Source organism: Takifugu rubripes, chromosome 2 (assembly GCF_901000725.2).
Source record: "Takifugu rubripes chromosome 2, fTakRub1.2, whole genome shotgun sequence".
Taxonomy (NCBI): Eukaryota; Metazoa; Chordata; class Actinopteri; order Tetraodontiformes; family Tetraodontidae; genus Takifugu; species Takifugu rubripes.
In genome coordinates this window covers 13,911,467-13,927,502 of record NC_042286.1, presented here as the reverse complement: position 1 = coordinate 13,927,502, position 16,036 = coordinate 13,911,467, and the positions used below count along the sequence as shown (strand labels likewise).

General features: G+C 49.8%; 1 protein-coding gene across 7 annotated transcripts; it reads right to left on the bottom strand.

Annotated features, from left to right (window-relative positions):
- Positions 1–9,668: 9,668 nt before the first annotated feature.
- bag5 (BCL2 associated athanogene 5) lies at positions 9,669–15,699 on the bottom strand. Of its 7 annotated transcripts, XM_029828425.1 has the most exons (6): positions 13,931–14,078; positions 13,567–13,685; positions 13,463–13,488; positions 13,258–13,299; positions 11,877–12,788; positions 9,669–11,785 (listed from the first exon to the last, which is right to left on the bottom strand). In XM_029828425.1, the coding sequence occupies exons 5-6, from the start codon at positions 12,752–12,754 to the stop codon at positions 11,245–11,247; spliced, it is 1,419 nt and encodes a 472-aa protein (XP_029684285.1). In that variant the 5' UTR covers positions 12,755–12,788; positions 13,258–13,299; positions 13,463–13,488; positions 13,567–13,685; positions 13,931–14,078; the 3' UTR covers positions 9,669–11,244. The 7 variants fall into 7 exon arrangements, with proteins under 7 accessions (XP_029684285.1, XP_029684269.1, XP_011618662.1 ...); XM_029828409.1 differs by lacking the exons at positions 13,258–13,299; positions 13,463–13,488 and adding exons at positions 12,925–13,019; positions 13,091–13,192 and having other exon boundaries at positions 13,567–14,609; XM_011620360.2 differs by lacking the exons at positions 13,258–13,299; positions 13,463–13,488; positions 13,567–13,685; positions 13,931–14,078 and adding an exon at positions 15,398–15,699.
- Positions 15,700–16,036: the final 337 nt, after the last annotated feature.

Genomic DNA, 16,036 nt, shown 5'->3' with positions numbered 1-16,036 from the left:
GCCGTTTGTTAACGCAGCTTCTGTCGTCTCCGCCGAGAACAGAACCGTGGTCGTGTCCCGGGATCACGGTGCTCCCGCTCTTCCTCCCAGCTGCCGCATTTAGAAGTGAGCGGAGCTTCCGAGCGGGTTAACTAGGTAATCCCAGGTTTACTCGGGCTTATAAAGAGCACAGCAGGGTGGGTCGGGGCTGACCCAGGGTCAGATCCAGTCGTGGGAGGTTGACACAGCCAGTTAGTTAGAACCGGGGGGGGGGGCAGATGATTAATAATGATGTGTTTGGGTTTGTTGTGGGTGAGTGTTCTGGGAGGAAGAGGTGTGTAACGCTCCAGAAAGAGGAAGCGGCTGACGCAGAATCAGCTTCATCTGGATCAGAATCGTTCCAAGAAGCCGTTTCTGACACCTGTTGAGGACAAATATCTATTTACAATATTCAAAATCCCCATAAAATCAACCGTATTCATAAATTAACCCTGTATCAACTTCCTACACAGAAATATGTTTTATTCCAAAAACCTGCGGCTTCCAAACCTGAAGGCTGAGCTCATCCAATCATAAACATTGCTGGCAGAGTGGGATTCTGGGTAATGTAGTCTTTCCACCTTTAATAACCTGCAGCTGCTGGAGCATAATCCCTCATTTCCACTGAGGTTGTTTCTTGTTTTTAATATTCACATCAGTAGGATGCCGACGTGTTTCAACATTCCCAAGCGTTTTGAGCCACGTTACGTCTTTTATTGAGTGAAAAATGTTGGGTAAAAGAGTCTTAGGCTGAACGTCCCACCATAGATGAGGGTCTAATCTGGTCCAGGCCGGGAATAGAATCTCTGAGCCGCTTGAAAATCCTGCTTCATAATCAGCTTGAGCTCTGAGTGCTGATACCCGGCAGACGTTCGGGCCTGGAGCCGGGATGAGGAACCAGCCTGGCGTGAGGAACCAGCCTGGCGTGAGGGCGGCGCGGCCTCGCCATCATTATGATATTAATAATCCATGATAATCTGAGGAGGAAGAATAGTCCAGCAGTTTATGTGAACTGGGATTAAGAGTTTGAATTCCAGGTTTGGAGGAGGTTACTGGGAGGTTTGGTTCAAGTTATGATCAGGAAAAGATTATTCAATTTGGCGAAAAAGTGGGATTAACCTGGATTAAAACTGGTGTTTGTCTCCTGTGAAGGGGAAATGTTTGTTTTAATTTAAAAAAAGGAAATTATATAAAAAAAAAAAATAAGTGCAAAACACAAACCAGGGACTCAGGACAGCAGAGTTGTTGCCCCAGATTTGAACCTTTAACGGAAAGAGGGTAAATTTGAAGAGACCCGGAACGTCCTCCAGCGATGAGGCTGATTCCAACCTCTCCTGAAAATGCTCCGAACGCCATGTTTTAACCCCGTAATCCCGGTGGGACGAAAGGAGAACGAGAGGAAGACGAGCGGAGCGGCCGTGAGGAGATTAGAGGCTGGAAGCTGCAACACTGCTGCACCTAAAACCCTAAAGGAGCGCGCACGTTGGGAATGAGCTGTGGGAATGTGGAAATGAGTCACAGCCACACTCGAGTGTGTGTGAGTGTTAGTGTGTGTGTTTGTGAATGTTAGTGTGTGTGAGTGAGTGAATGTGTGAGTGAGTGTTAGTGTGTGTGAGTGTTAGTGTGTGTGTGTGTGAGTGTTAGTGTGTGTGAGTGAGTGTGTGTTTGTGTGTGTGAGTGAGTGTTAGTGTGTGTGTTTGTGAATGTTAGTGTGTGTGAGTGAGTGAATGTGTGAGTGAGTGTTAGTGTGTGTGAGTGTGAGTGAGTGTGTGTTAGTGTGAGTGTGTGTGTGAGTGTGTGTTAGTGTGTTTAATTGTGAGTGTGTGTGAGTGTGTGCGTGTGTTAGTTTTAGTGAGTGTTTGTGTGTGTGAGTGAATGTGTGAGTGAGTGTTAGTGTGTGTGTGAGTGAATGTGTGTGTGTGTGTGTGAGTGAATGTGTGAGTGAGTGTTAGTGTGTGTTAGTGTGAGTGTGTGTGTTAGTGTTTGTGTGAGTGAGTGTTAGTGTGTTTAATTGTGAGTGTGTGTTAGTGTGAGTGTGTGTGTGAGTGTGTGTTAGTGTTTGTATGAGTGAGTGTTAGTGTGTTTAATTGTGAGTGTGTGCGTGTGTTAGTTTTAGTGAGTGTTTGTGTGTGTGAGTGAATGTGTGAGTGTTGAGTGTCACATTAGTCATCGGTTCATAAATTCAGATTTTATAAAACCTGAAATGAATGAAAGTTTGGATGAGAGAAACTTTCTCTGTTGATCCGTTTGTGGACATGTGACCCAGACATTGATTGGTGTGCGTGTGTGTGTGTGTGTGTGTGTGTGTGTGGGGGGGGGGGGGGGTCTTTCCACCCATCAGCTCTAATGTCTCCATCAAATATTGATGAGCGTCTGGTTTGATCGTCCCAACTGTTTCCTAATAACGATTGTGTTTTTATTCGGAGGGAGGGGGAGGGGGGGGCATCGTGGTGGGGGGGGGCATCGTGTTTTATGTCACCGCGGCTGATCAGAGCGAACAGAACGCGGGGGATGAAATTACCAGATCTCTCTGGTACCGGCAGGTTTCCATGAATAATTTATTCCCTTTCCATCCTCTGTGGGGGGGGTGGGGGGGTCCGACCCGATAAAACACACATAACCATCACGTCTCCTGCGCTTCGGGGTCATTTTAGCTCCGCTCACACACACGGGACACATATGGCGTTCGCCCTGGACGTGGAGCAGACCGAGCTCTTGATTTATTGATTCTCCCTGATTATTAATCTATAATTAATAACGGTTCATCTATCATTTATAGTAGCAGCCGGCTTCAGTTTGGGTTGGTTGAGGCCCACCGACGTCCTGGACCGGATTAAACCTGCAGGTCCTGCTCACCGCCACTAGAGGGGGGATTCCTCTGAACGGCTAACCTAGCTAGCAACAATTTACCTGCTGCTGTAGTCAAAGGTAGCCACCACCTCCGGGCCACCGTACCGGGGTACCCTGGGAAACGGCCTCATTAAACCCCCGCGACCGTTTGGACATCAGCCAGTCACAGTTGTCGCCGAGGCGACGGATCAGCCTGGAAGTAGGACAAACTCGTGGGGGGGGGCATTTGGGCACTTAACGGTGGGAACGCTGGGCCCCATTATGGGAAAACTGCTTCTAGGAAAAGGGGAGCGCGCACGTGACATCGAAGATATCCAACAAAATCCACGATGAGTTGGTCAAAAAACAGGATTAGTTGCACAAATCCAATAATTACACACAAGAAGGTTTTTTAAAAAACATCAAATATTAAAGGTGTTTTAAACCAAAATCCGTCTTAACTTCCTGTGATTCTGCCTCCACTTTAAAGGTGCTTTGAGGGTTATAACAGATACACACTCACACAACTACACACATCTGGAGACTCTATTTCTAGATTAAGATCTTATCTAACAGATTAACGTCAACTGACACTCGGAGAAAACTCAAATACAGAAAAGAGGAAGTGATTCAGCCCACGTGGGCCCAAACAGGAAGTGGAATTATCCTGCAATGACCACGCACATAGATCCAGAAATATTGTGGACAGACTTTAATGACGCTTTTCTTTGCAGTAAAGTTCAAAACTAAAGTCACGGAAACGGCGGGACCGCTCCCAACGGAGGCCAAGGGCAGGGAGGGGGCGGGGCTAAAGCAGTTGCATGTTAAAGAGTCTCAGAAAAGGGATTTTTGGATGAATACTTTCTGTGGACGTAATTCAAACCATAGGACGTGCAGACAGGAAGTGTGGACGGAGGTGTTCCGGGGGTCTTTGGCCCTCGGACGTTTCCGTTGCATCAGCTGACGGTTTGTTTCCGCAGCTCCTGGAAAAAAAGATCAGTTGTTCTGGACCCGCCGATGCTGTGGGAAGGTTTCTGCTCTGGATGGTTCTAATCACTTCCTTCCTTCGTATCTGCTGGGTTTTACAACATTTTCCCGCTCTGATAACGTCCTGCTGGAGCTTAACTAACCGTTAATCACAATTCACCAATCAGCCCGGGAGGTTCTAATCTGGCCCCACAACAGGCTCCTGATTGGCTGCCGGCCGTTCAGAGGTCGTAAAAAGTCGTGCGAGCGATACGAGACGAGGAGCGCCGGCGGAATGGCTGCCTGCTCACGTGTCCTTCAGAGGTCACCGACTTCAACCGCGTGATAAGAACGAGCATTAAAAAATGGAGTCATAAAGATCCAAAGGTCAAACTCCTTAGAAGCTGCAGAACATTAAATCTGGACGCAGATATAAACGTGTAGACGTTCCACCAGACTGCGACGTGTTGAATTTTCCTCGTTTGTGCCCGTGAGTCACCTTCATCTCTCAGGAACATGGGCCAAATATGTTCCGCTACACAGACGTTTGGCTAACAATAGAAACTCCTGCAGGAGCTCCAAGGAGCAGCGGAACAGCTCACGTACGGAGTGGCAGAAAAGATAAAAACGCATCAGTGTGAAGATGTTAAACCTCTGTAGAGGTTCGGTGGAACGTATCGAGGCTAACGCGACCAGCAGCTGAGGTTTACGCTAGGTGCTAATGTAAACATGCTAACAAGTGACAGCAGGTGCTGTCGGTGGTCACAAAACAAAGTTGTTCTGCTGAAACTGAAACAAACAAATGTAAAATCCCATAAGCTAAATGCTACAAACGTGTCTGAAAGTGTGTCAGGAGGGGGGCGTGGCCTCTATTTGATTGCGGTGCCACTGATAGCGTAGCGTGGGTGTTTCAGGGAGCAGCGTTGCTACCAGCTGTAGACGTCTCTATATTTGGAACTATCTCACTCAAATTAGCCGCTTTTATATCAGAATATGTGTAAATATGTTGTCTTTTGCGCACCAGGAGCAGAAGGACACGAGCTGGTGGGTGAAACGACCTCCGCCAGCAGCCATTTAGTTTGAATCTCCACTTCCTGAAGGTTGTGCTACGTGCAGAACGCTGCGTCTCAACAGCAGCTGCTCCCACAATCATTAACCAGAAGGAGGAAAAGATCTTCATCTGTCTCCTTTCACTTCCTGGTTGTGACCTTGTGACCTTGTGACCCGTCTGCATTGAAACCTCCCGTCAACACCACAAACGCCACCTTTGTGTTAAATGACAGCAGAAATGAAAGAGGCGTCTTGTCAGTCTGTGTGAGATTAGTGAGGAAGTGTCCCGATGGTCGGCCGCCCCCTGCAGCTCAGGCGCGGCGCTTTTATCGCTTTATCGGCGTTTCTGCGGACTTGAACGCGGGTCGGCTCCGCCAGGTAACAACGTCCTCCCGACTCCTCGTCCTCGGTTTTCACCCCTGAACTGCAGATGTCAAACGTGGGAGTTCAGACACGCAGTCATTACCCGGCAGCTGCTGCTGATGCGGAGGAGTGGGTGCTTGTTGCCGTTGCCGTGACGACCGTTTCTCCCACTGCGTTGCTGTGGGTTCCAGCGCTGGATGAGCCATTACATAACAGCGTTTTATTTACCTCCAGCGCAGCAGCCCGAATGAGCTCTGAAAAGCCTCCAGTAGCAGTAAAAATCTATAAATTGAATCGTTTTTTCCAGCCTTTTCAGGTGAAACCGTCGTCTCTCGCGCCCCCTGGTGGTTCGGAGCAGAATGGCGCCTCCAAGCTCCACTTTAAACTTTTAAATTCGTGGTACCTTTACAGATGCCAGCTTTTGATTATGGCTGGACGGTTCTTCAGCTGGGGGCGTGATGTCCTTCCTGCAGCTGTTACTGGAGGGATGCCAGTTCGAATCCCTCGTTCTGTGCCTGAAACTGCCCAGCTGATATTGAAATAATCCCATTTAAGTACAAGCAGTTGCAACGTGTTTCCCAGTTAACTGTTTTTTCTTGATCAAACCCTTGATTATTCAACTCTGCAGAATTGATGAACCCCGGGTTGGATCGACCGGTCCGGTCACCTGGTTCCTCCACAATCCTGGTTGTGTATTATAGACGCGAGGGCGTCTTTATTAATGAACAGGAGTGGTTGCGGGTGTCTGCCCTCCACAGGTCACAGCAGAGGTCAAAGCTTTCTATTTTAACTCTTTCAGCTGTGGGGTTAAAGCGGCTCGTTCTGATCGATGCAGCAAAGAGGCTCAGCGGCGGTTACGTAACTGCAGCTTCTGCACCACTGCACAGCCCTGCGTGCGTGACATAACTCGCCACATCTGCCTCGCCCACCCCCCCAAGACGATTCTTGTGTCTGTATTTTTAGAAAGAGCAGACCATCACTGAGGGTCTCGAGTTGGACGTTCCTTCTGATGTAACTGCCATCACATGAGGTAAACCTTTGAAAAGCTGCTGCCTGAAATGTGATAAAAGGGGTCTTAAACTGTTTAAACACGGTTAAGATGGATAAAGCTCCATTTTAAAGGTGTTCAAATAACAATAATACTATAAAATGCTTCCTAAAGGTTGGCTGGCTTTTAAGGCCGAAACACATGACCATGAAACTACATTTCCCATGAGGTGTTGCGCGTCACCAGCGCAGGTGTTTTCTCTAATGAAGACGAACATGGCGGAATATTTGCATATTTCAATTCAGACTTGTTGGAGTCAAACAGATCCTCCCGTCTTATGAGTATCTATTCGTGATTTTACTATTATTTAAGATGTGAATTTGAAAGAGTTTTTGGTCAAAATGGCCGAAAACAACTGATTAGGTCAACACTCTTGGTACAGACTCGCTTTAATATATACATATATTTATATGTGTCACAGATTAATACCTAAATAATCGTGAACTTTCTGATAATCTCGGATTTCGTCACTGTTGTACAGTTAAGAAATGTTGTCTGGCACAGATTATTTGTCCTAATTTTTAAAATCTTATCGATTTATTCCCTCCCTGTTTGGGGCCGGATGAGTCTACAGCGCCCCCTAAAGGCCGCACACGGACCCGACGGCGATGACGTCATTCCTGCTACGTTCGAAGGTCAAAGGTCAGAACAGAATCAGCTGGTGTTGGCGTAATTTTGCTACATAAATAATATAGAAACAAACAATTGGCAGAATAATATGGTTTTCAGCCGTTATATATATATATGTATGATAAAATAAAAGTTTCTGTTTCACAACAAAGTTGAGTTTTTGCTCTATAAATTGTTTTAACAGAAGTAACTTTGGTTTGAGGATATTTTAAAGGACCGAATGTTGAAAAAACGGATTAATGCGGAACAAAAACCTTGTTTGTTGCTATTTGCATAACTGAAGAGAATCAATATTGTCATTCAACATTTAAACGCAGGATTTTTCTTGAGTGAAGGTTTAGAGGCTGGTGAACCTTCAGGCAGCTGCTGGGGGGGGGGCTGCTGATGGGGGGGGGGGCTGCTGCTGCTGGGGGGGGGGGGGGGGGGGGCTGCTGATGGGGGGGGGGCTGCTGCTGCTGGGGGGGGGGGGGGGGGGGGGGCTGCAGCAGAGGCGTCCTGTCCTCGTGTGAGCGAACCTGGACCTCCGCTCAAATACATCACCTTAAATTTTAATGCCCCTCTGCAGAGTCCACGGCGCCTGCAGGTTCTTTTACCCCCCGTCCCTCGGTGATAATGTAGATTTTCCTAAAATAACCCAGAAGCATCTTTAGAAGCCGCTTCTGAAAAGCTTCTTGGCGTCCTCCGAGGAGCTGAGGCTCAGAAACACAAAGGAGCTCTGGACACCGTGTTTATTTTGCTTCGGGAATACAAATTCATATCACAACCCGTCACAGAGATGAGATTTTCCCTCAGTGTGCTTTTTTTTTGTACAAGCGTGCTTCAGAGGAGAAATGGCAAAACTCACAATCAAAACACTGAAAGGCGACAAAGAATGCAGCGTTTTCCCTCCTAGGAGACATTTCTGTCGGGAATAAAAGGCCAAGTATGAACAGAGTGACGAAGAAATGCCGTCATTATCGGTCCCTGCGACTCTGGAACGGCTCCAGAAACATCTGGATCACCTCCTGGAGGCTCCTCCTCCTGCCGAGTCCTCAGGTGGGTCACCTGCGCTGTGTCCCAAACCCCCCTTATGCCCTACACAGTGCACTCAATAGTGTGGACGCCATTTTGAAGTAGTGTCCCAGTTCTTAGTGGGCATCGCTGGACCCTATAGTGCACTCAATGTATCCCACAATGCATTGCAAAAAGTAGTGCACAACCGATGCGCCCGAACTTGGAAATCTTTTTTTTTTTTTAACGTAATTTCCATTGTGCGGTTTGATATACGAAATTTTTGGGAAATAAGAAATCAAGGTGTAGTTTACAATTGTTTTCAGTAGGGGTCCAATATGATCATCTTAAAATATTACAACATAAATGTGAAAAAAAAAAATCAATCAACCTTCACTGCCCCCCCCCCTCACTTAAAATTGTTCTTCGTCTGTTCCTCACCAGGCGACAGAATTTCAGTAAAAGAATATTTACAAAGATGAAAAGTAGCTGTGGATCCATTTTTTGATGAAAAATTGCTTTATTAAATGTTTTCACTACAGCGGAATAGGACTTGAGAATGTCAAGGGACACTAATTATTTTAGGAAATAAGTAATTATTATTTTACTATTATTGACATTAATATTTTATTTGTTACATAAAGTTAATTATAGGGTAAAATATTGCATTATTATAAAATGACCGCTGAATGTATTTCGATGGGTTAATTAAATGGATCTGGCCACTTTCCCCGGCGACCGGGGTCGTAATTATTATGCGACGCCATGACGTCATTTTGCGTGCGCCGAAGTGTCCGAACGATCATTTTAAATTGAGTGCACTACGTAGTTCACTCGTGTCCCCCGTGTAGTGAGTAGGGAACGAGTGTGAGTTTGGGACACAGCGCTGGACACAAATTAAAGCAGCTTCTTCTGATCTGTAATTTAAAACAACAGATAATGAGGCCAGTCGACGAGTGCTGCCACCTTGTGTTGGCAGGTTGAATTACACCCCGAAGGAGATTTTCTTTGTTACTTTTGCCTGATCTCTTCGGGGGAGGGGCTTGGTCTTCTGCAGCCAGCCACCAGGGGGCGTCCAAGACGCATCCAATTTTGCCGTTTGCTCGTCAGCTGCTCGAAAAGTTGCTTTTGGCAGAATAAGCCTTCACAAAATGAACCACTTTCACGTCCACAAAACACGGCGCTCCTGGCGGTGAGCTAACGTAGCGACGTAGAGCAGCGATCTGCCACAAACTTCCAGCAGGTTAAACTCAACTGAAGCAACACACCTGTGGGTCATCGTGCCTTCAGCTGGTGCACCCGTTTATTCTGGGATGTTAAGATTTCCAGCTGGTGCCGAGTTGCTCTTTAGCTAATGTAGCTGCTTCTGGCATTTTTACAGATCCGATTTCCTAATTCTGACACCAAGAAAAGGTCCAAAAAATGAATTTTGGTCGGATGAAACGGGACAAAAACCTGTTCTCTACATTCAGGAGCAGAGCAGCGCTGCAGCCTGGGAACAGCCACTTCCTGTGAAGGCTAATGGAGCCCAAGTTCTGATCTCCACATCCGAGCGCTTCACAGTGAGGGTAAAGGACATGTGTGAATACCGCCTGGACCGTCTCACAGTTTATATACAAGAACAAATCCTTCTGGGACTGCTTCAACCTCTCGAGGAAATATTTGGTGATTCTGGGGTTTAGATGAAGCCGAGGAGCTGAAAACACCAAACCAAGCCTGTGTGAATACTGGGAAAAGTCACCTGGACTTCAGTTAAAACCAACTTTAAAGAGCCTTAAAATGAGCCTCCTTTTATTTAGCTTTCATTATTTCTGTTGCATATTAATCTGCCAATCAGCAGCTTCCTGTTTGGCTCCCAGTAGAAACTGCCGTCACGTCTCACCAAACGAGGTGAAACGAATATTTTAGTCGGGGTTTTATCAGTGAGGGTGTTAAACAACAGGAATTAAGCACACGAGAAGCCTCCATTTGGTTTTGTGTTTCCACCCAAACAGCATCAAAAATATGTTGCTACAATTATTCACTGGGAAAAGGTGACCTTTGACCTTTCAGTCAGGTTGAGCTGAGGCGTTTTGCATTGATCGGTGGGACTGACAGGAAGCAGCGGAGTTGAATATTTATCTGAAAGTGGAACATTATTTTTTCAGAATACTGGGAAAAATGTGTGCAAACGGGGCGCTGTCAGGTCACATGACGGGTTCCCATCCTCCTGTCGAGATTTGGCTTTTTTGGGAACATCCTCACGTCCGACATCACGAGCTGGTGGCAGGTTAAATAGAGTAAAACACACAAAAGCCTTCCAGCTGCTGCCGCTGCAGCAGTTTCCACTGGAGATCCTGGAATTCCAACCGGAGAATTCCGAGGGAACATCCGCCTGTTATTTCCTGGCTGTATCTGCAGCCACAGATGCAGTTATTTTTGATGTTCTCTCCTCTGTCACTGGTGTTCAGAGGTCAGGATGAGCTCGGCTTCCTGCCGCAGCGGACGGACGCAGCCACCGGCGAGGCTCCGGCCTCCTCCGTCTGCGCTGGGAATAAATCCCGGTGTGGGGGAAAACAGCCCGATTCCTCCGAGGTGCTCTTCAAACATTCAGTGGTTTCAGTCTGTTTTACGTGTGGAAACCAGCTGGAGGGGTTCGGAGGGACGGGTGAAAATAAAGGCACAGCGATTTCAAACGGCGCTCCCTCCCACCGCCTCGCACAGCTTCTGGAAGTTTCTGGAAGAATCCGTCAGCCGTGATCACCATCAACACGGATCCGCAGCTCGGGAGGCGGCTGTCAGGCCCGAGGAGGAGGCTGGAGCAGAACCTCCCCTCCCCTCCGTCCCTCCATCCTTGAAAGCCGTCGCATCACCACAAACAGCGAAGCTTTTACAGATGAACGGCCACACGAGCGGGAGTGAACCGGACCAGAACCAGATGCGGTTCCGCCTCAGGTTCGAGTGCGAAGGTTCTCCTGGACGTTTCTTCCCCCCCCCCCTCGCGTTTGGAATTTTGAAGCCCCGGAGATTCTGACACATCTCCAGAGTTAACCTAAAGCATCGGATCGGTTTTGACGTTTAAATGATGTAATCGGGTCACAGACGCCTCCGTCAGTGTTCCTCACCTCCCTCGTTAATGAGGTCAGACGGGGAAGCCGAGGAGGCGAAGCGTGGAGGGCGCCGCCGCGGTGACGGCCATTATTCCAGACACGCGCGCAGAAGCGGTTCTGTGTTGGGGAATACGATGAATGATGCTGCAGTGCATCCTGGGAGTTCATATTTACAGCCCATGGCGTGGAAAGATGTCCGTTTGTTCCTGTGACACGCCCCCTCCGCTCCTCCTGGCAGCGATCCAGTGGGAGTGTTTCGGATCAGTACTCCCACTCGTCCGTCTTCATGTCCAGGTAGTTGAGAATGTTCTGGGCGAACTTGACCGCCTGCTTGCGCGCCATCTTGGTCATCTCGTCGCCCTGCGGGTCCACAGCGTCCAGCGCCAGGAGCTGCTTGGTCAGCAGCTCCTCCAGCATCATGTAGCTCTTGTCGGCCCGTTTGCCGTCGAAGCCCAGCACCTGGGCCTGGAGGTCCGACAGGCTTCCCAGGACCAGCCACACAGCCCGGTGGGACGGGTGCTCGTTGGGACCCGGTTGGCGGCGGGCGAGGGCTTCACGGAGGTCCAGGAAGGTGATGACGGCTTGGACCTCCACGACCGCCCGGCGCCGGGCCTCCCTGATGCACGGGTTCTTGGCTGTGTCCACCTGGTCCAGGTGAGTCAGGAGGCTCTGCAGCTCGGCTTTTGGCCGGAAGCCCATATCTCCCATCATGCAATGCCTCAGAACGCCCTCCCGCAGGTGGGACACGTGAGCGCGTACGGCCTCAATTTCACGGATGGAGTTATTCTGAGCCAGGTCGTACCTGGAGGAACAAACAAAAAGAACAAACTGGATCTACAGGAACCAGGCGTGGTTGGTGATGAAGGGGATCATCGTCATCCTCAGCGACCTACCTGCGCGTGTCGTCTCCCTCCACCTCCAGGTCCAGATGCTTCAGCAGCCCGTTGATCTCCTCCACCACCTGCTTCCGGTAATTCCTGATGGCGGTGTTCCCGGACACGTCCAGAGCGTCCAGCTCCACCTGCATCTCCGTCAGGATCCGTGACAGGTGCGCGCAGCTGTCCCTCCCGCTCAGCCCCATCAGCAGCGCCACCAGCTGGCCGCGCGCCACGCTCACCTTCACCATCACCTGGTTGATGTGGTGCACGGCCTCGTGCGTCTCCTCCGACAGCGGCAGCGACAGCGTCTGCTGCTCGGTGCGTCCCTCGATCACGTCCTGCACGGCGCACAGGCGGGTGAGCGCCCGGTAGCGCGCCTTGCGCAGCGGCACCCGCCCCTCAGTCTTGACCTGGGTCAGCCTCAGCACCAGCTCCTGCAACATGTCCACCAGCTCGTCGTTGATCTCGGCGACCCCGCCGGCCCGCTGGGGGGCCACCACGCGCTCGTCCACCAGCCGCCGCGCCTCGTTGCTCAGCTCCTCCATGGCCAGGCGGGACGGGTGGGTGGCGTTCTCCTCCAGGTAGCGCAGCAGACCCTCCACCTCCTGCGCCGCCCTCTTTCGTGCCCCCTGCAGCTCGGCTTTGCCCTCCGTGTCCACCTGGTCCACCTGCAGCAGCAGCTGCGTCAGGTCCCGCTCCAGCCGCTTGTAGTCGCGGTCGTTCTGCAGGCCGCCGAAGGTGCACACCTGAGGCCCCAGAGCCGCCGCGTCCCTCTGGACCTCGTAGAGCCGCATCATGGCGGGGTGCTGGGGGTAGTACGGCTGCTGCTGCCCCATCGGGTGCTGCTGCTGCGGCTGGTGATGGTGCTGTTGCTGCGGACCGCCGTGATCCATCCTCTTCCCTCCATCAAAGGGCTTCCCAAACAGGCTGCACACAAGACGGCAAGGAGGGACAGTCAGGAACGAGGACAAGGAGCACAGCGTCCCCTGTTCTGTACGACCCCGAAGGGCGGCTTTGGTTTCTCCCAGACTCCGACCGCACGTAAACAGAACCTCCAACTCACGTCTGGGTCGCTTCAGGGAGGTTACCAGCGTGGCGCCGCTGGCCGTGCTGCGTTCGTGTGCCCGTGAATGTGTCGTTTATTTTATGTGGTGAAGACTACAAGTGGAGAAATAACGAGATAATAGAATCGTATCCAATGCAGTCAAATTCCAGAAACCAAGCCTGACCTTTTGACCTCCCGGAGATGCCTTTGGGAGCGCCACTTCCTGTCAGTACAGAACAGGTTCTGCTGGTATTTATGTCGGTGTGATGAGATAAAGCAGGTGGATCTGACATAAATAACATTAAAAACAGAGCTTTAATGGATGCGGGGTGCATCTTAAAACAAACGAACCTCGCTCCCGACCCATCAGAACCCGGAACAGCGGAGGAGTCGCTGCCAACACATTTGCATGAGATTCATCCACACAGTGTGAGAAGAATTATTGTTGTTAGTATTATCTTTAAATGCTAGGGTATGTAGATTTTGAGTGTTTGAGGAATGTTGACAGGAGAAGAAGAACATGAGAATGTTTTGCAAAAGTGCTGAAGCTGCTTACAACCAAGCCCAGAACCCAGATGTGTCCTGTTTGTCAAGATAAGTTCCTTAAGATGGGTGGAGAGGTCAGAAGGCAATGAGATACGAGATATCGTTTGGACTCACATTCTGTTTGCACCGATAAAAGAGGCGAGCGAGCAGCAGACGAGCGGAGCGGAGAGAGGAAGCTGGAACTGGACGCTCCCTTGCAAGGAACTCCAGTTGTTTGCGTGGTTGATCCGAGTCTAGTGAACGAACAGCTCGAACGAGGTTAACCTACATCTCATCGAGACGCCAAAACACCCACATGACAACCACTCGGGGGGCGGGGCCGTCCGCTCCCGACATGCTCAGCGGCAGCGTCTCCACACCGTCCAGACGACCGGACCGGGACGCTCCCGCCTGAAGGCATCTTTCTCGGAACAGCAGTTTTTACGCTATAAACGGTGCAGCAGCCATTTTTAATATAAATGAAATAAGGATTTCTCACTTTCTGAAGATGTTCCCTCACCAGAGGAACCTACACACTCCCCGACCAGCAACGGCGCATTCCAACCAGTCACCACACCCGTTACCTGCTGGTCCGGTGAGGCGGAGGAGGCCAGGCGGGTCCGTTCGCTTTGAAAATGTTCCGTTTTTCTCCTTTAAATCAACCTTTAAATCTGTGGCAGTTCGCAACAAAAACCAACTGTTAAAAGCATTTCTGGGTCTTTTTTATAATATTGGAAGGTCCAGTTTAAATATTCTTAGGAAAACATCACCTATGAATAATTCATCGACATTTTCAGAGCGAAGTCGCCGTTCCTGAGGAAAACACTTTAACCACGTGGTCATATGTTCTCATCCACATCTGGATTAAGTACTTTTAAAATACGCCAAAGGTTTATTAAAACGGCGCCATTGGGAGCAGCTGGGAAACACCCAGTGAGAGTTTAGGTGTCTGTAGCTCCAGGATAAAGCAACACGGGGGATTAAGACGGCTATTCTTGCCTGGGGGAGATGTTCCTCCACCAGGCTGTGGTCTCCACGCCTCCTGGGAGGAGGTGACTGTTGTGGAGGGTCATTATCCTGCAGTCTGATGGTTAAAGGCCACAGATGGATGTTGCACTGGCTCCGTCTAAAGTATTTTTATGGAAGAGGGGCTGCATGGAGTCACATTTGAGGGGGGGTTTAACCCCAGCCCGCCTCACCTCTGGACGCAAACGTGACTCCAGGCCGAAGGGTCTCTCAACCCCCCGGCAGGAGGAGCTGAGCCTCAGAAACATCCGCAGATTCCAACCTCCCAAACCCGGTGCACCGTCCCCACCTCCAGCCGCCCGTCTGTCCGTCCGAGCCGCGCACCGGTCCGCGCACGATGCCACCACGGAAAATCCCCCAAAGTGCATCTGGTTAAAACGGCGTGTGAAATAGCAGGGGCACCGGAACCTGCAGAGCCGCGTCTCACAAAGCCCCTCCGGAGGCGGCCAGCGCCGACACGCACCACCGTTCCTCACCTTTTCAACACTCCGAACACGTTTGCGCACATTTCTACAGATGCCTGTTTCCATCAGCCACAGCAGGGCGGTCAAGATGGGCGACGCGGCGTCCGAATGGCTCCTAAAATCGCAGGTTGAGGGTGGGAACGATGCTGATCCAGTCGGCTTCGGTACCGAACGACTGGCTGACTGCGCTCGGGCTGCCGTCGCCCCTCCCACACATTATCTGAGGATCCTCCATCAGCAGGACCGGCTTTAAAACAAGCGTTGTCGCCCCGAGGCGCTTTACTCCGGCTCGCATGAACTAAACATCCGTTCCGGAACACGAATTCACGATGTTTGCCGCTGCGGTGCAGCAGAGCGCCGCTGTCCCGGAGCAGCTACCTATGGTCACCTGACTCTGCCCCACCTTGACCAGGAAACTTGAGCGTTAGTCTTCGCACGCAAACGTGATTTGGTTCCTTTCACACTAGAGCTCTTACCTGCACAACCACCGTACAGCCATCTGAAAGGTTACGGTTAATAAGTACGCACTTCCCCTGATTAAAGCTAAGCATTAGCCTGCCTAGCTCCCCTTCTAGTAGCTACTTTCCTCCGTGTCCTAATATGAACTAACGCGGAGTTTATCCTTGCGCCCATGGCCCATAACGAAGTCCTTCTTTTGGCTTCACAGGTACCACAAATTGAGTGGATTTATGAGGCAATGAATCATATTGTACTGAGGAAATACATCAGCGAGATCTTTAAGATCGGGTCGACTTGAGAGGTTCTTTGTGTTATTAAAAATAACATCGTGTAACGTTTTGGTTGTCCAACGTTATGTGCGCTTCATATCTACATGCGGTCGTGCCGATTATTTAATACCTTCGCCGAAGAGGTTCATTTTTGAGCAAAATACCTCCAAGTTATAGACGGATATTAATGTAATTTTTAAGCAATTATGATCACGGGCTAAAGAAAAGATTGCCTGATTTAGTTGATGCTCCGCGTCCTGGAGAAACCTTGTCACGTAATTATCCAATGAGCAAGGCCAAGGGACTTTGGTCATAAAGCAACCTGCTATGTTACGTAAACCTGCTGTATTACTACTGCATATATATATATATATATATATATATACA